General features: G+C 42.2%; 3 protein-coding genes across 8 annotated transcripts; all 3 read left to right on the top strand.

Annotated features, from left to right (window-relative positions):
• Positions 1 to 3,121: 3,121 nt before the first annotated feature.
• Positions 3,122 to 7,712, top strand: LOC132264211 (RNA-binding protein FUS-like). Its single transcript, XM_059764324.1, has 9 exons — positions 3,122 to 3,334; positions 3,798 to 3,928; positions 4,011 to 4,049; positions 4,119 to 4,297; positions 5,494 to 5,740; positions 5,791 to 5,868; positions 6,157 to 6,229; positions 7,170 to 7,353; positions 7,429 to 7,712. Exons 1-9 carry the CDS (start codon positions 3,326 to 3,328, stop codon positions 7,710 to 7,712), a joined length of 1,224 nt encoding a protein of 407 aa, XP_059620307.1. The 5' UTR covers positions 3,122 to 3,325.
• Positions 5,470 to 6,284, top strand: LOC132264121 (uncharacterized histidine-rich protein DDB_G0274557-like). Its single transcript, XM_059764207.1, has 3 exons — positions 5,470 to 5,712; positions 5,791 to 5,868; positions 6,157 to 6,284. Exons 1-3 carry the CDS (start codon positions 5,532 to 5,534, stop codon positions 6,216 to 6,218), a joined length of 321 nt encoding a protein of 106 aa, XP_059620190.1. The 5' UTR covers positions 5,470 to 5,531; the 3' UTR covers positions 6,219 to 6,284.
• Positions 7,713 to 10,478: 2,766 nt separating the features above from the next.
• On the top strand, positions 10,479 to 19,016 carry LOC132264132 (MAGUK p55 subfamily member 7). Of its 6 annotated transcripts, none has more exons than XM_059764220.1 (12): positions 10,479 to 10,647; positions 11,919 to 12,117; positions 13,486 to 13,667; positions 14,991 to 15,086; positions 15,163 to 15,294; positions 15,996 to 16,028; positions 16,479 to 16,646; positions 16,728 to 16,910; positions 17,079 to 17,214; positions 17,336 to 17,611; positions 17,684 to 18,027; positions 18,104 to 19,016. In XM_059764220.1, exons 2-12 carry the CDS (start codon positions 12,081 to 12,083, stop codon positions 18,278 to 18,280), a joined length of 1,764 nt encoding a protein of 587 aa, XP_059620203.1. In that variant the 5' UTR covers positions 10,479 to 10,647; positions 11,919 to 12,080; the 3' UTR covers positions 18,281 to 19,016. The 6 variants fall into 6 exon arrangements, with proteins under 6 accessions (XP_059620203.1, XP_059620206.1, XP_059620202.1 ...); XM_059764223.1 differs by having other exon boundaries at positions 10,479 to 10,656; positions 17,432 to 17,611; XM_059764219.1 differs by having other exon boundaries at positions 10,479 to 10,656.
• The last annotated feature ends 1,072 nt before the right edge of the window (positions 19,017 to 20,088 follow it).

Genomic DNA, 20,088 nt, shown 5'->3' with positions numbered 1-20,088 from the left:
TCTGGCTGAGAATCTCTAAATTACTCACGGAACTTAAATTTATTCTTACATGGATTGGCGTAGTTGGGAAAATGCGATGGGCGAAAGGTGCGAGAGAAGGGGAGATTTCCACGAATATCCTAGTGATTTTAATTAAAATCGCCTCTTGTGATTGTCTATCTTTAATAAACTGACCACAAAACACCGTCACCGGACGATATAGAGTTTCGTTATCTCGATAATTGAAACTAATGATTTATTGCTAAATACACACGCGGAAGATACAATCACGCCCTTTTCACATTTCAAATTTCCCTGTCGTGCGCAAATTGGATTTATCTCGCGTCTCCTATTAACAATTCAAGCGCACAGCAATGCAGATTCCTGGGAGGGAATCTCTGTGACCCACAAGGAGGCGATCATCTGACCAGCAAGGTTAGCGAGAGCGTCGCGCGTTGCGAAAGACAGAAAATGTCGTTCTCATGATGGGAAATTCAATCTCTTCTCACTTTGCCACACGAGATTTTTGTGATCGGTCCAGATCGAAGTCGTGTCTTTCACTCTCGCTATTGATCTGCACAGCGCAGATGATGAATGCGCGACAAATGAACTCCATTGATCACGAGACACGATTATCGGCGATGAGATAAAATACCAGGAGAATTCTCACCTGGGAAGACACCCACATTTGCCAGTCAGTGTGGTTTTATGCAATATCATAATTTCAAATGCAATTTTTCGATGCATTTATCACACACAGTCACCAACATTTGCTGGATGAGCGCACAGAAATTCCTCCGTGTCACAGAGAATTGTGGCGAATTTTACGTGTAATTCGATACAAGCTTTCAAAAGCTCTGGAAAGCACAACAGCGTCACACATTTCTATACGCCATGCCAGAGAATATCATCAGCCGTTTTTCCAATGTAGTAAAACCACTCGAGACATTGCGAAGTCTCTTTGCGAGAGAGATTTGATTCAAATTTAATAAATTATTGGGTGTGTGCCACAAAGTTCAACTGGAATCACGATGGGCAATTTGAAAACAAAGTTCACGGTTTCACGTACCTCTTAGCCATCATCATTGTGAGAGATTCTCGTCATTTTTCACATAAATGTGTGTCGTCCTACGAAATTCTGCACACATTTTCTCTATCCTCAAGATCCGACTTACAATATTGCTCGCGATTGCACAATTTCCAGGTGAGAGAGGTGACCTCGGAGAGTGCGCCAGTGGGAGGCATCGTATCCCAAAATCAATTAAAATTTCATTGTGGCACATCGCGAGGCCTGTGATAAAGTTACTGCTGCCCAAAGAGTGGGAGATTAGACCAGTTGCTGAAGATTATCGCGATTGTGAGCAAGATTTTCAGGTTCCCAGATTTTTTCAGTATTATGTTTGTGTGTCTTACAACTGCTTTGCATAACTTTGCTGTTTGTTTTAATTACCTTAAAACAGGTTTATTTGAAGATTAATTTTTATATCTCAGATGTCCTAACAAAAACACTCATTATTTCATACTTTTCGTCATATATTTGTCACTTTATATGCCAAAGTTCATATCCTTTTTCACAAACTGCTGCCAAAAGTGGGATAAACTATTGAAATTATTGGAAAATTCGCCAGAGTGTTTGAAAGTATTATTTGATTTGTATCTTAAGCCGCTATTTACCTTTCTGCTGTGCTGAAAATGTGATGAAATCGACGAAATTATGAAGCGATTAGGTTTTAATATCTAGTATCAAGAGAGCTTCCTCAGTGGAGAAATGCACTTTTCCACAAGCGACGTGCCACCATGAGATGCTGACTTGTGTGTCGAAGAGTCGCGAGTTGTTGAGTTAAATTGAATATTAGCCCAAAGGTCCATTGCATGCATTTGCTGATTGATCAGTAGTTCACTGCAATTTGCCAATTACACAACAACGCCGTGGTGCAGAAGAAATGCTAAATATGACGAGTGTTAATCTCAGAGACACATCAATTAATAGGGGTTGAAGTTGAAGTGTTCCCATGGCGATGTGCATTCAATCAACACCCAAAGCAATGCGCAAACTAATTCAAATGCAAAGAAAAGATCAAGGAATAAGAATTTAGAATGAGCTCTGCAGTCTCATAAATAAATTTTAATTGCCCTCGCGAGGAGTCATATATCTGTCGAAAAAATTCCCATTTATTGTGAGATGTGAGAAGAGAACTCGGCTTTCTGCGTGAATCCAGACCGTCTGTATTGCATATATTCAAATCATATCGAGACAGACAATCAAAAGGTTACAGTTTTAATTTCCCAATAGTACATTGAAATAAATAAATAAATAGCATAAATTCACGTTTTTCACTCATACTTTTTTCCATCGTTCAATTATCTCACCAGCACTTTGTAACCTCTGCTATGCACAACATATACGTTACAATGTGTGGAAATTGCAAGTTGTAAATAATCATATTATCATTACTGAGGTAATACTTTAAGTAAGTCTCCGTGGGGCGAATTTGAGAGATGCAAATTCCCACCTTTAATTTCCTGTTTCACCTGTTGATATTTTCCATTTCATTCTTCTGCCATCCGCTTGAACACCGTGGACAATTGACGGTGTGACATGGGTATCAAATGATCGTGGTATGATCATTTTGACACCCTGGCTAAATGGCAAATCTCGCATTCCTCCATTGTGATTCAAGCAAATTGGTGATCGTAATCTATACTTGGGAGAGTTCATATTCCGCTGATTACAGCTTGATCAACAATGCTCCTCCACAAAATATTTTGCAGGAAAATTGAGGAAAGTCCTTTCACAATTCCACAGCTATCCTGTGCTGCATTTCACTCTCATCCTCCGTCCTCGCTCTATCGATGACTTCATGTGCACTTTCTGAGGATCACCCTGCAATCGAGAGCCCCAATTTCACGGGAAAATGGCCCAAAGGCATCGAATGATAGATGCATTGGGTGTTTAGGTGTGAGAAAGAGAGGAGGAGATTCACAAATTAATCCTCGGCAGATGATCTATCCTAACTCGGAGCAATTTCTCACACACTTGCAAGATGCACATCCAGCGACGTGAGATGGGCAGCGGATTGTGAGTGCAGAAGAGGAGGAATCAGTATAAAAGGTGCTGCACTAGATGGACCAGAGCAGTGTTTCATCGCTTTTTCGCACTTCTTCCACCCACACCTGCCCTAGGGAAGAGCTTTTCCCACTCATCCTCTGCGATCACCACCGGCAGATCCATTTGGATATACTATCTCCGAGTGATTTCCCAAATAATTGTGATCTGTGCTCAAATTTCCACCCTAAAATCCCAGTGATTTTCACCATCTCTCCCTTCGTTCGCGAGGAATTAACCATGAAAGTTGTAAGTATAAGAAGTGATCGTTTCATTGTCGTTTTTTCTGTGCTGGTGAGACAAAGTGGTGGCCCAAAAATTTGGCGTTTGCTACCACTTAGCGAAGCGTGACGGTATTTTTGCTGGGAAAACGCTGTGCAAGAAGATGAGCCTTCAGAAGTGGCACAAATTTTGCGTGTGGAAAAAATGTCGAAACAAAAGAGACTCTTGAAGGAAATTGAAGGCATTCTTCCAACTGTCCATTGTTCGATCCTCTCCAATCCAATAAATTGGTGTGAATAACCATATTTTCAACGCGAAACCACAATAATTTTCCTCGCCCTTTTGCCAACAATCATAGAATGAAGAGAAGAATCTCCTGAATTTCTCGCACTCCGTGCAATGTCTGCAATGTTGTCTTGTGGGTGTGATTAGTTGAAAATCAATTTGTAATAATATCTCGCTGTCTTTCCCACATACCGCAAAATGTTAGATAATCGGATTACTGGCCATCGCCTCGATCGCATCTGCCCAAATCCGCGGAATCGTGCCGAGTCGAGATGCCAACGCCGTCATCTTGAAGCACATCTATGAACCAAATCCCGATGGCTCGTACGTGTACAGGTAATTGCAGGCAATCTGCAGCATCAAATTGGAAGTCAATGGGCGAGTTTTCTAAAAACAATTTGTCTCGCTGTCTCTGCAGTTACGAAACCAGCAACGGCATCCGCGCCGACCAGCAAGGGTATGCGATTTCTCCGCGCACGACTTGCACTTGACTTAATGTCTCAATTTCTGTCTCTTCCGACCGCAGCTTCCTCAAGAATCCCGGCACTCCCGTCGAGGCGCAGGTCATGCAAGGCTCCTACTCCTACACGGGCCCAGACGGCGTCGTCTACACCGTGAAGTACATCGCCGATGAGAATGGCTTCAGAGCAGAAGGAGCGCATCTCCCAGTTCCGCCACCTCCGCTCCGGAACGTCCCCAGATTCGGTGGCTTCTAACGGAATTCGCCGCCCACGCAGTCTCTGAGTTACCATATTCGTGTGATTTTTCTACATAAATTATTACGTGCGTCCCTAAAATAATCTCGCTAATTTCCACCATGATTACATTGCATATTTCATCTAAGATTTTACCTTATTACCACACCCACGAGAATTTGAACACTTATGCAAATGCCATCAATAAAGGCAACTTTTGAAAGACAATCTCTCTGTGATTCACTCGAGATGACGGCCACACTTGTGAACTCTCGAGGACGGCAGCACAATGTGAACTCTCGGGGGTTTCCCTTTTCTGAAGGAATTACTCTTGCTGGACAGAAGCAGCGGTCAGGATGAGCAAAAAGGTGTAAAATTTTCCACTTATCAACACTGGAGGCGAAAAACAACTACATTAACCCTTCCAAGACGATGTGATTTAGTGAAAATTTGCCAACCTAATACAAAAGGATGAGTATATGTAAGATTTTATTACTCTTTTGATCATGTTAATAATGCCAGAGGAAATAAAAGACTATAACAATGCAGATTTGTAGCTTAATTGAACCATTGAGACTAAATTGTTTTGCAAGTTTATTCATTATCATGTGATTTGCATCCATTATAAATATTTTCTACGCCTCAAAATATAATCAAGCACATCGTGAGAGGGTTAAACGATCGTGATGCAGGATAATCTCATAAGTATCTGACATCTCAATTGCTTAATTACTTGATCATTATTAGAATCTCACACTGTGAAATCTAGAAAAATCTATAGTGTAATCAAGATAAACTCACACTTGTGAACGGTGTAAACGATGTGAATCTCATTGATGACTTTAATTCGCTCAATCATGATATATTAAACATTTGTGTCTCTGCAAAAATTCCAAAAAAACAGAAAAACTTGCCAACATCTCCAGGAGCGTCCAGAATAGTCAATAGTCAATGGCGGAGGAAAAAAATGTCTGGGAATTTTACTCAGTATACAAATGAAGCAATTGAGGCGTGTATGGGCGTTTAACTGCCTGTTTTTGCATCCGGTTTTGCGTGCCGTGAATTCTAATCTGCAGACGAGACGACAAAAAAGAAAGATTAATGATGTCCACAGCTGATGAAGATCCACTCTGAGGTACATAAACACCTGTTTTCCCCATGCTTCCTCGTCATTTCTCTGCCAGAACTCTCTCGGAGCTGCTGAAGGTTCTCGTGCTGAAAAGTTGCTTTCGAAACTTACCGAAATGAAAGTGTTGGTTTTGCTGTGCGCTCTCTTCCTTGGGTGCTTCCTCTTCGTCAGTTCGTATCCACTGGAGGAAGTCAACAGCGGAAATGCAGTGCCTGAAGGTCAAGATTGGCTGCTTGAAGCACTTCAAGACGAGGATACGAATCTTCGCTTGAAAAGATCACCTTATGGATATGGAGGTAAAGATTTACTTTCAAATGCTTCAATGTTTGGGATTTCCCCAATTTTGCCAAATTTATCGTGCATATTTATCGCAGGAGGACATCATCACCACCATCACCACGGCCACCATCATCATGGGCATCATCATCATCATGGGCACCATCATCACCATGGTAATTATAGTAAAATTTTTAAGTGTCTTATTTCCCACAGAAGAATAGAAGATGATTTGGGCCGTAAACAGATTTCCGCTCTCTATCCATGAAACATTAATTAAATCTTCAAACCTCAAGATTTAGCCCTCAAATTAAACCTATGAGATTGTTTATTCGCCAGTTTCACATTCGTTCTTGAGTGATATCAACAAGAATGCCTCGAATCAAATAAATCAATAACACTGTCCGAAAATATATGTAAATTTATTGTTCCGGTTTTAGTCTGAAATATTATTATTTTTCTAGGATGGGGCCATCATCGTGGACATCATCATCACCATCACCACCATCATGGATACTACGGATAGAGAGTTTTTCTGCAAGAGTTCCCATGCTTTGAATCAATGTTGTTTGTTTTCCTATAAATAAATCGGGCCCAAGAAGCAATATGAACAAGCAAGGGGTAAACATGTGGCGCAATCACGGTTCACTCAGAACGCAATCTTCGCAATCCCAAACGCAATCCGCAATCCCTAGTGTAAAATCGCAATCTTTGGGCGCAATCCGCAATCTTTGGGCGCAATCCGCAATCTTTAGTGTAAAATCGCAATCTTTGGGCGCAATCCGCAATCTTTTGGCACAATCACACAATCTTCGCAATCCGAGTTCACTCAGAGTGGCACATGTTTACCCCTTGTGAACAAGTGTATCATTCGATTGCCCTGGGCGAAGCTCAAAAAACTATATCAGTTAGTAGTTCAAGGAGAGCGATTGATTTTTGTCTCTGCTCTGGCGCAAGGTGGGAAAGAGTGTCAATAATTGAGTCACACGCGAGAGGGAGACATGAAGACGCTGACGGAGTCAATGTCAATGAACAAGGTTGGACATCCAGTCGCCCAATTTGATAATCCGCCTTCTTTTCGCGCTGTCATGTGAAAATTCCGCTCCTCGCGCCTCAGCAGATGACAATGCGAGCCACTTTCAGTTTCGAGAGGCCTGAAACTGGCTCTGTGAGAAAGCCCCAAATGTTGATCATTGCCGCGGTGAATAAACTCATCAAGAGGCCCGCGCGCGAGAGTGGAATGGGAAAAAATTGCAAATCAGTTCAATGATGCCGTGAAAAATCCAAAGGACGCGCGCCACCGGCGGGAGTTGTAATTGGTTTTTTCGATCACAACGGCCGCTGTCCACAACAAAAGACGGTGTATAAAAGAAACCACTCCGCCTTGCCAGAGTATCAATCTGTGTCGCGCCACTCGAGAAGACAGTGTTTCAAGTGAAAATCCAGTTCAGTGACAATTAGAATGTCTCCCCTGAAGATTATCGTGGTCGTTGTGGCCCTCGTGGCGCTCGTGAGCGCACAAGAGCAGCAGGACACCAACAGACAGGCTGACGAGACTCAGGAAGTCGCCGTCCAGCAGGATGCTAGTGACGAACAGGCGCGCAAGGCTCGTGGAATCGGCTTCGGGGGCGGCGTTGGACTTTATGCTGGCGTCGGAATCGGTTAGTGGCAAAGACGCCGAATATTTGGCGCTTTCTATTGTTAAGGACCGCAAATTAACATGCATCCAATTGCAGGTGGATTCGGACACGGAGGATATGGAGGACACTACGGAGGGTACGGCCGGCCATACGGATACGGAGGATATGGAGGATATGGCGGATATGGCCATCACGGTCACGGATATGGTGGATATGGCCATCACGGCGGTTATGGTGGACATTACGGAGGATATCACGGTGGTCACTATGGAGGATACCATGGCGGATATGGTCACGGATACGGAGGACATCATGGCGGTTACGGTCACGGATACGGAGGACATCATGGCGGTTACGGTCACGGCCACGGTTTCTTCTAAGCTGCAAAACCAAAAATTTCTTCATGTAAATTATTCCTCTCAATAGACTGCCTTTCCGTTAAACGAACTAAATTTCTTTGTGTTTTGATTTCTAACAACAAGGGGTAGACCTCGCCACCACTCCCATCCCCCTTACCGCATACATTTTCGGATGTAAAAAAAAAAACGCCAAATCTAAATTTCAAACTTGATAATCACCACTTGGCGTTCATGCCACTTTCTCACGTAGGATAATCTCGGTGATCTATTCAAACTCAACTTATCTCAAGAGGGGAAGGCACTAATGAGATGAGTCAAGACGAACCTCTTCCCAGTTGTGTGACAGAACGCAATTTTGTGGGGCATCTCTTCTTGTTTGCTCATTTATCAGCATTCGTGCTAATTAGAATCTTTGATGAATAGCAGTTTGCAGATCACACATCGGCCAGTTGTAGCTTGTCTTCCAGACTGAGAGTGTCTTATCGATCTTATCGCGACTTACAACCATGCGGATAGTAAATGTGTGCTTGCTGATCATCTGCTTCTTTGCCTTCGGGATGGCAATTCCTCATCATGGTGGCGGAGTGACGGCTTTTGGCGGAGGAGGTGGAGCTGCAATAGCGGCAGCCTTTGCCCTCAAGAAACGTCGCGAAGCGTTCCGCCGAAGATACCGCGGAACGCCGTATTGCGTGCGAAAACCCTACAACTGCAATCCTTACCGGAGATATCCGCCTCCGCCTTACTACCATCCTCATCCCTACGGAATTCCCGTCGCGGTCATCTTCCCGTGAGAAGCCCGCGAGGAATCCACGCTTGCGCTGGAGTACATCTTCGAGATGTGATAATAAAAGTGTTGTTGTGGCATTATTCAGTGTTTGTTTTTATTTGCTCATGCCTAATTCTGTGGCGGATGGAAAAGTTTCACCTGTGTTGACCCTGAAGGCTTCTTTATGAAGTGGAGTGGTTTGAAAGGAATAACGCGTACTCCACTCGCCGCTTTTCCACTTTGACCCGCAGAGTTTTCTTTATCTTCCGATGCCGTCGATGGCTTGTCTTTGATCTCTGTGGAGTCTTCGCCTTCCTGGCCAGCAGCGCCTTCAGCTTTCGGCACAAGGAGGATGTAGGGCCCCAAGTTCGGGATGTTGACCACGTAGGAGTCGTACGGAAAGGGGGCATCACGTCCCGTGGCGAAGTTTTGCCTGGGAAAGAAGCATGCTGTCTCATTGCCAAATTCCTGCTAATCAATCCTAATTGATTTCGGTGCAAAACAACAAAATACACGAGTTATAATTATTCGCGAAATTCTTGTTAACACACTCCACCAGAAGCACAATCTTCACTATCTGGTTCCCTTACTCGTCTCGCATGTTGGAGATCAGATTGTCCACTGCTGAAGTCACAATGTTACCAATTATTGGTCCGATGATGCCACCGACAATGCTCCCAACTCCAGGATTCACAGCACTTCCAATAACTGATCCGGCGACGCCCGAGACAATCGAACCCATTCCGTCAACTTGTCGCGCTTCCAGATTTTGGCTGCTCAAAGTCCTTGAGTAGAGGGACTTTGAATCCACACCGATTCGCGAGATTGCGAGGAAAAAGACCAGCAATTTGCAAGAGTTCATCATGATGACCTTCTCGGACCCTTCGTGATGAGCAACTGAAGTCTTCAGCGGCACTTTCAATGCCTGTGACAGAAGTCAAGAGTTAATTGAGGGCCAATTGAGAGCCAAGAGTTATCTAAAGCCACTTAGCATGTCAACTACCTGGTGAGACAGCCAAATTGCACTTGCTCCAGTTTTGCCGAGTGTGTGAACTTGATCTTCAGGTAGACAGAAAGACAAGACAACCACTCTGGCACACTCACCGCGAGTGGAAAGTGAAAGCCTCTAATTCTCACCCAGTTCGTGCGGTTATGCAAGAGAGCATCAGCATTATTTCAGCAAAGCCACAGCAGCATTCTTCTGATGCAACTGACCGACCGCACGTATTAATTGAAAATTTCTCATTGTGCGAAGAAGAATGGATTGAAGGGATTGAAATGGGATCTGGGAAAGACGCCAGGATACTTTCACCTGCGATGGGATTCTTCGTGAGCGCCGGACCGGCAAAATGTCAGAAGGCCACATCGACCTTTCCATGCCGCAGCGGAGGAGTTCATGCTCAGGTGTTCTTCATCTCCACCGAAGCGGCCAATTCTGCAGCACTGGCTGACTCATTGGCAAGTAGTTCACGACAGCGATTCACTCTCAACTGGAATTCAGCCGCAAAAGGTGTATATTTTTATCACTCATTCATCTTCTGGCGCGATACAAAGGAAAGGAAGCGTGACATGGCATTAAAATTGATTTTACTGCAAAACATTGAATCTTGATTGTTGGGAGCAGCTTTTATCTTGCTTCACACAAACATTTGAGATTGCGATTCCCGAAATTCGCACGTAAACAAGAAAATCTTCCATTGTAATTTTCCCAAAGATCATCGCCCATAATATTACCTAATAGCTCCAAATATGCCGCTTAATTACGCTCATCTTTGAGCAGCACTTAGCATCTTCAGTCGTTTAGTCATTCACTCGCCGACCGTTGAATTTATTATCTCACTGAAGACAAATAATTTCCTCATTAGTCATTCATGCGTGTTCCCACCAACGTTGAAGGCAGTGTGACTTTTCCGGTGCACTTTGAATGTTTGAATTTGTGGGCATCGTACGGACTGTTGCGGTGTTTCCCAGCATAAACGCCCAAGAAGCTTGCGAACTGTCAGAGTCCATCAAATTGCAGATGTTCAGGAGTCAGAGCGATTGTGGGAAGGAATTTAGTGAAAATTTACAGTTTAAAGCAATTGAGTGATGTTTTCTCGATGTGAGTGCGTTTCTTACGACTAGTTAGCTTTTATAGAGTACAGTGTGGGTGGTTCTGTGCGTGGAAAAAGACTGGGGAAAGTGGAGAAGGTGCGTGAGGTAAATATCCATCCTTTTGTCACTTGTCCATTGATTTATTGCCATATTTTGCGCAATTCCGCAATTCTCGAGGTGAGGAATCACCGTGAGCATGCATTTTGGGCATCTCAGAATGCATCGCGTGCATCTTTTGGGGGGGAAATGGTGGGTTTTCTCGGCCAGAAGTCTCCTCATCCCATCTCAAAGGACGACCTTCCTGGATTCACAATCACCCTGAGTGGGAAACCCTTCAGCGGCACTGTGTCAAGGCGAAATGTGTCCCGGGTGTGAGATTTGTTCCCGGAACTCTCGAAGGCCGTTTCCCGCCAGGAAGTCCTCTCCCCACCTTTTCCAGGCTCGCTCCACACGAGAGCTGACCTCGATTTGCTGGTGCATCTCGCGCCGAGTGGAAAAACAGCACGGCAGGCGTATTAATAGCGTCGCACAGAGTCCAATTTTATGCTTGTGCTAATTGTGGACGCGAGACACTAATTTTAGAGATGAAAGGTGAAATTTTGCTCGCTTTCTTCAATCAATCAGCAATTGATGGAATCTGTGTGCGGCTAGAGAATGCACAGAGATGCGATGCACGCTCTGGGCGATCGCTTGAATGAATGCCAATTGGGAGGAAGAGTGGACGCGATTCTCCTGGTCCGGGTGGCAAAGAAATCGGCGAGGAAAGCATTTTGGGCAGGCGCAAAGTGGGGAGAATCAGCGGCTGGCAGCAAAGCCAGAGACTCGCCAGGTGACTTCGCAGATTGCTCGAGCACTCACGCTTTCCTTAATAGATTAAGAAGGAGGTGACTTAATTTTCTGACATTTTTGTAGAATTTTTGGCAAAACTGGCAAAATTTCATTAATTTGTTTTCTTTTTGTAATAAGAAAAGTCTGATTTTTTTTTAAATTTATTTACAGTTTACAATGAAGTCAAGGTTTCACAAATAAAATCTCAGTTTATAATTAATTTTCTATTTACTGGATTTTTGCACAATTATGGCTGGTAAAACTGTCCCTCTTGCAAAATGCAAGCGCGAGTTGCAGCAAAAGAGTCAGCGGAACAGATTTTTCGCGCCGGCAGTCTATTTTAAAGTCGCGTGGAAGCGAATGAGGAGCTTCTTTATTTTAATAACTTCTAGACGAGCTCCTCACTTTCGGTCCTCTCGTACATTTTTGCGGAAAGTCAGACAATTGTTCTCGTGCGTTCTTCTGCAGGATTTTCCCAAGTGGCAGAAAGTCCGCAATTAATTGATTGTGTGTTTCTTGTGTCCTTCTTGCCTTCGCAGAAAAGTGCCGCGCGGCTGGACGAACGGAGCGGAGTTTGTGGGGATCTGTGACTGATAAATCGATATTAGTAGCAATTTTCCGGTGATTTTGTGGTGAGAAGGCAAATATTCGGCGGGATTTGCGTCGACGGAGGACGATTTGCTGCTTCGCGTCGCCAGATTATGACTGCTGAAGTGATGGAAACGTGCTTGGATCCAGGTGAGCTGCAGATCGCTTTCTCAAACACCGCGTTATGTAATATCTTGTGCGAAAACAGTGAAAAATGCCAACAATTTTAATTGATTACTCTCGTCATTGGGGAGGAAAAACCTAGGCGCTTCGTGTGATAAATTGAGAGGCGCAAACTTGCTCAGCGTCGCCTGGAATTTGTGGCTAATTGGTAGTGGAAATTCAATTAAAATTCACCCTCTCGGGACACCTGTTTTTGCCACCGCGACACCATCCCCAGTGACGACAGAGCGTGCTTTATCTGAGGGTGGCATTAATGCGATTTAAATTGGTCCTGCCGAAATGCATGAATGAAATCAAGTTTATTTATAATGTTGTTGGCGTGGAAAAAGTGAGGATGAATTCTCATTTGTACACCTCAATTTTATTAATAAATTCACGCCGATATTCCACTCACGGCGACCAATTGACTTTTCTCATTTATCACCTGATTTGCTGTGCGAATTCTGTCAGAAATAGAACTCTTTTCACTTCTTCGCCTCTGGGAAGTGTAATAAAATTTAATCACAAATTCGTGCTTCAAGTGATTTCTCAATAAATAACACTCGTCACGTTTTTGCAATGAAATTTCACCACTCAAACTAGAATGAATTCAATTTAAACCTCTATGAAAAATGCATTTTGTTAAAAAGCCATTTCGAAGTCATTCAGTAAAAGTTGCATTATGTATGAAGAAAAACATGAAAAGCCCAAAGTTTTCTCATGTTTCGGGGCGAAAGGAAGTGAATTACAAAAGTCTCTTCTGTACCTATTGAAAAAGTTTGACGTTCGAAAATGCTTCTCTTTTTAAATGTAAATAAAAACAATTTCCCAGACTTAACATATTGAAAAAGCTGTAATTCTTCGCTGATTCACTGTAAAATACTTCATTCTACTCTTTTCACTCTTTTCGGTGTTGTTTTAAGTATAAAGTCAGCATCTCTCTTCCGTCTGTGTGTATTTAGAAGTGCTGAATTGAAGATAAAATTGCTCGAGAGCGATATAAATATTAATCGTGGGTTATATTTTATTTGTATACATTATGAAGTTGCGCTGAGCCAGCAAGGAATGGGAGAAGAGACACAGTATGAAGTGAAAATATTGAATTTCCTACCACTCGCTTTTGGCTCTTTGGCTCTTGATAGAACGATAAATTTCTGTGATGAATATTTTTATGTGTGTCAACACACTTATTGTCGGGTTTTCTCATGCACTGCATGATGAATATTTTCAATTTACACAATTCTTTGCATCGCTTTACGCCTCAAATTGTTGGCATTTCCCTCTTTTTTTCCCACCCATTTCAACATTATACCATTCATATGATCCCTCATCGCTTCTCTCTGGCATTTTCCTCAGTGCTCTCGAGACTTGTAACGTCACTCAAGGAGGCGGAAAGTTTGTCTGGCGAACAAGATTTGGGTTTCCTGCAGTCGCTCCTCGAGTCCAAGGAGCTCAATGCACTCGTCAATGTACACAGCAAGATCGCAAAAGTTGGCAAAGATGACCGCGTCGCGCCTCTGCTGTCATCATCAATGCAGGTAATGCATATTTTCTCACCTTCATGCTTATGACGTGGATTAGAGAGCGCGGCTATCGTGCCCACCTGGGAATATTGGTGTGAAAACGGTAGATATTCAGTGGGTGATAAATGACATGCACCACTATATTCGCGCGAATGATTTATTGACCATCATGAATGGCGCAGGAAATATTATTATTGTTCCAGAAATTGTGAATTTGTGTTATTGCGGCGAGTCGCAATACGAGTTTCAATGTGAATCTCATGCAACTCATCTCACAAATGTATTTTACACGTTAAGTTAAAGCAGTGAAATCTGGAATTCTCTACGTTCTCATCAATTTCTGCAAATTGTATTTTACGAGAAGATAAAGATTTGAGGGGGGGGGGAACTTTTGGTGTGAGTTGAAAGAAGAACTTCGCTTCAAACTCACTGAAATTTCATTTCCTATACATAAATCGATACTTTGGCCTTTAATTTTGCGATGGAGGGACAATTCAAAAGTCACGTTTTCTCTCCTCGTCAAGAGTTGGACGAATTTGCTACACTTTCAGCATTTATTTGCATTTTTATTTATTTTTTCTTACTTCTTTCTTCCCAAGTTAATATGAACTGATTAAAAGTACTCTTAACTTAAAACTCACTAGAAAAATATGCTTTTTAATGCAATTTTCATATTTTTCTGTTCTTCCGGATAAATAGGTTTTTTGCTTTTTTCACATTTTATTATATATTCCTGTATTTAAAGAAAATAGTCAGTCTTTGTTGAGCATTTCTTTCTCTGAGACATTGTATTCTTTGAGATGATTTCTTGATATGCAAAATGTAAAAGTCACAAGCTTCCTTTCCGCATTTCATGGGCATATTTTTATGGATAAATCACGCGTAAAATACACACCCTTGTTGCCATGAATACATAAATAAAATGAGAAAAGCGCTCCTTTTCAGCATTAGAAATTCACAAGGAATAAGAATGTGTCATAATAATAAATTGTGTGTGGACGAAAATGGTGCAATTCATTAAATATTTCCCTAATTGGATGACAAGCATGATTTGCATTGGAGAAGGAAAATCGATTGGTAAAATGTACGTGAATATCTGAGAAGTTGTGGCTCGTGACATGCATGGAATTGATTCCTTCATAAAGGATTCATTCGTGAAGTATGTCGAGTGTCTTTTGCAGGGTTCTTAGAGTGGACTTATGAAGTCACTGGAGCATAAAGGCAATATTGAAGCACATTTTCTCCCATTTGTCAGTGCTTGAGTGGCGATTGAGTGTCGCAAATGGGTTTGATTGAGTCAGCAAATCTCATGTGCTATCTTGCTAATTTCCATTGCAGGTGGCCGTCGAAGTGTTGGAACAATTGGCGCCGCGTTGTCACATCTCACCGCTCTGCAAAGAAGTCTTCCATCTACTTCAAACGCCACATTTGCAGGTACAGCACATGATTGTTGGCATTCTCTGCTTCGGGGTGGAAAATCGATGAAAATTCCTAAACATACTCTTTGCAGAGTCTCCTGTTTGCCCACGATTCAATCGCCAAGAAGGACTTTTATCCCCACCTCCCGGACATCCCCGTAGAAGTGGATGAAGACGAGGAGACAATTAAGATTGTCCAACTTGTGAAGAACAATGAACCCTTGGTGAGTCTCTTCCCTTAACATCTGCTGGTAGCCTAAAGTCTATACATCTCTTCTGTTCTGTCTTTCATTCTTTGGCGTTTGACGGGGAAAAAAAAGTCACAATATGAATTGTCACAGAGGAAAGCACTTTGCAAAGTATCTCCCAAAGCTTCCGAAACGATGTGCCAAGAAAAAGTGTGTGTGTGTGTGTGTTCTGCTTAACTGGTGGGGAAAATTGCGAGGGACGGAAGTGAAAGAGAGGGTTCGCGAGACGCCATAGTTTTAATGCTGTTCACCAGCGCACATGAGGAAGAAATATGGAGCATAATTAATGTCACAAATTGTCTTCTTTGGCAATATTCTCGTGTGACTGGCAGAAGAGGTGGAAGAGCGGCGCTCGTGATTTTTTTTTCCCTCTCGGCAAATGTGGAATGGGGAATTGAGCCTATATTCGAGGGGATGTAATCAATAACTCAAGCAACAACCCTTCCGCACTGGAGTGTTCAATAAAGTCTCTGGAGTTGATAAAAAATTGAAGATGAATCAATACGATTTAAGGGAAGCAAATTGAATCTGCCGTGTTCGTAATTTGGCTTTCGTATGCTTTTGACTGGGTAACATTGCAAGAAAAAGAAACAATAAAAAAAAATCTGTCTTTCTTCTTCCAAAATAACAACAAACACAATCTTTTAACTGATAATATCAAATTATTTGCTGCATAGAGTGGAGCACAACAAAGTGCGGAACCAATTGTAGTAAGTAGTTTACCCTAAAATCAACAAATGTCAAGAACAGAGCCATAAATTTTCCCTTTACAAACAAATCTATCAATGTAAATCCACACAAATCTCTTTATCAAATAGAATACAATCTTATGTAAGAATAGCTTTTAAGTTGAGCAATGACAGCAAAATTACACCATTTGACACCGCTTTTTAGGAATGAGACCATATCTCTTAGTGTAATAGATGTCTTTTTATTTCTATACCTTTTTTTTCGTTATCGTATATATACTTTTCTTTTCGTTCCACCAGAGAATTCGCTTGAAAGATCTCTCTCTCTCTCGCTCGATGTGAAGGGAGAAAGAGAAGAATAGTTGCATTATAAATCACCGATGAGTGCAATGAAATGTTTTGGTGTTGAATAAATGCCAAGTGAGTGTAAATTGAATGTGGTTAATTAATTTTGGGTTTGGCTTCTTGCAGGGTGCCACAATAAAGACGGACGATGAGACGGGGAAGATCGTGATTGCCAGGATAATGCGAGGCGGAGCGGCCGATCGTTCTGGGCTGATTCACGCTGGTGATGAGGTGATTGAGGTGAATGGGATAAATGTGGAGGGAAAGACACCGGGAGATGTTCTTCACATACTCGTGAGTTTGGTGCCTTTTATGAGGACCTTTTTGGTGCGAAATTGCGGCAATTTGGGCTAATTGATTGCTTTTCGTGCGCAGGAAAACTCTGAAGGGACCATAACGTTCAAAATAGTGCCGTCTGATGGAAAAGGTGGTCAAAGGGAGAGCAAAGTTCGCGTTCGTGCTCACTTCGACTATGACCCACTGAGTGATCCTTATATTCCCTGCAAAGAGGCAGGACAAGCATTTGAGCGAGGCGACATTCTCCACATTGTATCCCAAGTGAGTTGAAATTATCACTGAAAATTGAGTACTTTGAGTAGTTTTCAGCCGGAAGATTCATTCCAAATTGGATTTGATGATGCAAATAATCTGGAATGCTCTCAGCATAATCTTAGAAATATTGCTTTTATCGAGCGAATAAGACTTGGAATTGAATTTCCGTTCAAGGATGATGCCTTCTGGTGGCAGGCGCGCAAGGAGGGAGATAGAAATGCCCGAGCGGGTCTCATTCCCAGCAGAAATCTGCAGGAGCGCCGCATAATACACGAGCGGAAATTGGTGGAGAACAGCAATGAATCGAAAAGTATGTCCAGAGTCCATTAACTCTCCATCATCACTGCCGCATGCTTACTAATCACTAACCACACCATTAATCTCTTTCATCATCACCATCATTGCTTGCCACCCTCAAAAATACATGTCAGAAGGCTCATGTGCATCCATCTGCTCGACCCCGCCCGGCTCCCCGAATCCCAACTCATGTCGTGGGCCCAAGACTAAAAAGATTATGTACGACGTAGCGGAGAATGATGACTTCGACCGGGAGATGATTGCCACGTACGAGGAGGTGGCCAAGCTGTATCCCAGGCCGGGCGTCTATCGGCCGATCATTCTCATTGGGGCACCAGGAGTGGGCAGGAATGAGCTCAAGAGGCGCCTGGCGGCGAGAGATCCGGAGAAGTACCGCACTCCAGTGCCATGTCAGTGTAACTAATGCGAGAGAGAGAGAGAAAATGCTGAAGTGACTTGAATGATTTTTAAATCACTTCCAGACACCACGCGTCCCATCCGGACGGGAGAAGTGCCTGGGCGTGAGTATATCTTCATCCCGCGTGACAAGATGGAGACGGACATCCAGGCGGGGAAGTTCATCGAGCATGGCGAGTACAAGGGACATCTCTACGGCACCTCTGCCGAGAGTGTGCGCAGCATCGTGAACGCGGGCTGTGTGTGCATCCTCAGTCCACACTATCAAGCCATCAAGGCGCTCAGGACGCCGCAGCTGAAGCCCTTCATAATCCACGTGAAGCCGCCAAGCTTTGATCAGCTGAAAGAGTCGCGGGAAGCTGCTCGTGCTCGTTCCACTTTTGACGAGACGAACTCCAGAGGATTCACTGTGAGTTTCACTCTAGATCCTTTCCTCGTGTTTCCCATGTGGAAAAGGTGGTGACTTTGTGTGGTTTTTTTTCCAGGATGAGGAACTTGAGGACATGATAAAGTCCGCCGAGAGGATAGATTTCCTCTACAGACACTTTTTCGACGATGAAATCCTGAATGATGATCTCGTGAAGGCCTTCGAGATGCTCGTGCAACTGGCGCAGAAGTCTGAGTGTGAACCTCTGTGGGCTCCAGCCACTTGGGTTCAGTAGAGAGAGAGAGAGAGAGAGAGCGCGAAATGAAGCTGAAGTGATTACTTTTGAGAGATGAAAACCAACATTTTGTTTCGGTTTCGCCCTTACCAAAAAAACAACAACAACAACAAGCCCTGATAGTCAAGAGAGACAAAGTAATTTAAAAATATTAGCATCATAAATAGTCATGTCATGTATATTTGTAAAAAAAGGGAATATTTAACATTTGTCGAGCAGGAAAAAGTTATTTTCGTGGATTAGATGAAACAAAACGACTATGAAGGCGGGAAAATTGTAAAAAAAGGAAAAATTCTCTATCTTATAAAATTTACGAGATATATTTTTTGTAAATATTTTCTCACAGCTTTAATGCCTTTTCCATCCCCTTTTAAAATTAAATGATGAAGAAAACATTTAACACGAGAGGAGACACTTTCGATGGCGCTTAAATGACACGTTATTTACTTTTTCTTTTCAAAATCAACGTTTTTAGACAAATTTATTGAGTTGAATAGTGCAACAGCTTTTCATTTTGAGAAGACACACTTTCGATATTACTATGATCTTTTTGGATATAATAAATGTTGCACTCACTGCCATGAATTTTGAACAAAAGCGAGCTCACTGCATCTCTCGCTGATTGTAAGAAGAAAGAAATTTGAAATTAACAGAGGAGATAATAAAAAAAAAATTAGGAATAATGCAAGTTTGCAGTTGTTGAGTTTCTATTTAATGATTAAGAGAGAGAGAGAGAGGAAATGGAGGAGAAATACCTTCAAGACATTATGAGAATGGGTAAATTCAGCAATACTTATAGACGAAAATATAAGAAATTTATTGTGAATCTTATAGAAAGAAGAATACTTGCATTTCTCTTTTCACTAATTCTATTCTCTAAAAGGAAAACAAACCAAGAGAGCTAAACAACCATACAAATATTATAAAAAGAAAATAATGAAAAAAAAAACAATATATTTTGTGACATTAAACATTAGTCCAATTGTGCAAAAATATTTATCACAGAATCTCTTTCCGTTCTTGATAAAAACCTAAATAAAAACTACATTTATGATGAAACACTGAGAAAATGAACAGAAATTAGAAAGAATTCTAGCGACAAATAAATCTCGTGTAATATATAATGAAACATGCAAATATACAAAAGTAAAAGACAACTTTGTGTAATTTCCCTCGGGCGATGCGGAAGACATTCAGGAGTGCAGCAAATGCGGCAATTTTAACCAAGTTGGAGAAGTGGAATAATTCACAAGCCAAGAGGTTCTTTTCACGGGGATTTTACCAATTTTCCCACGAGTGGTTAAAGTTCTTGTGAAATTGCATCAACTCAGAAATTTGCAGGTCTCAAAATTTTCACTTGAAAATGTTAATCTTTAACAGTAAAAGTTAATTTGGTAGGCTTTTTTGTCATATGTTTTTTAGTCGGTAGATTGGAAATGAATCCAGAAGATGTTGAGAAACGGAGCTTTTTCTGACGAAATGGAATTTTTCTGCCAATGCGGTTATTTTAATAGCTTTGAGGAACATTGGAGAAGAGCGAAACGCTTTAGCCATAGATATCTATTGGGTTCTACTGTTTCTAATACATTAAATTCCATAGCCATTCATTATGAACTTTTGCAAAAAAATTCTCATGCCAAATCTCGTGACATTGAATTATTTCTTCACTTCAATCACATTCCGATCTCTGGAACACAACGGACTCAACAGTGACGTCAAATGTCGATGATCAGTTTTATCCAGTGAATGAAAGCCGGAAAAGTTCAACGCCCAGATTAAAACGCATTTTGTGCATATAAAAAATGCTC

The sequence above is a fragment of the Phlebotomus argentipes genome, unplaced genomic scaffold, assembly GCF_947086385.1.
Source record: "Phlebotomus argentipes unplaced genomic scaffold, Phlebotomus argentipes genome assembly contig_32, whole genome shotgun sequence".
In the NCBI taxonomy this organism is placed as follows: Eukaryota; Metazoa; Arthropoda; class Insecta; order Diptera; family Psychodidae; genus Phlebotomus; species Phlebotomus argentipes.
Note: the sequence above shows the minus strand (reverse complement) of the source record. Positions and strands in the feature narration are given on the sequence as shown.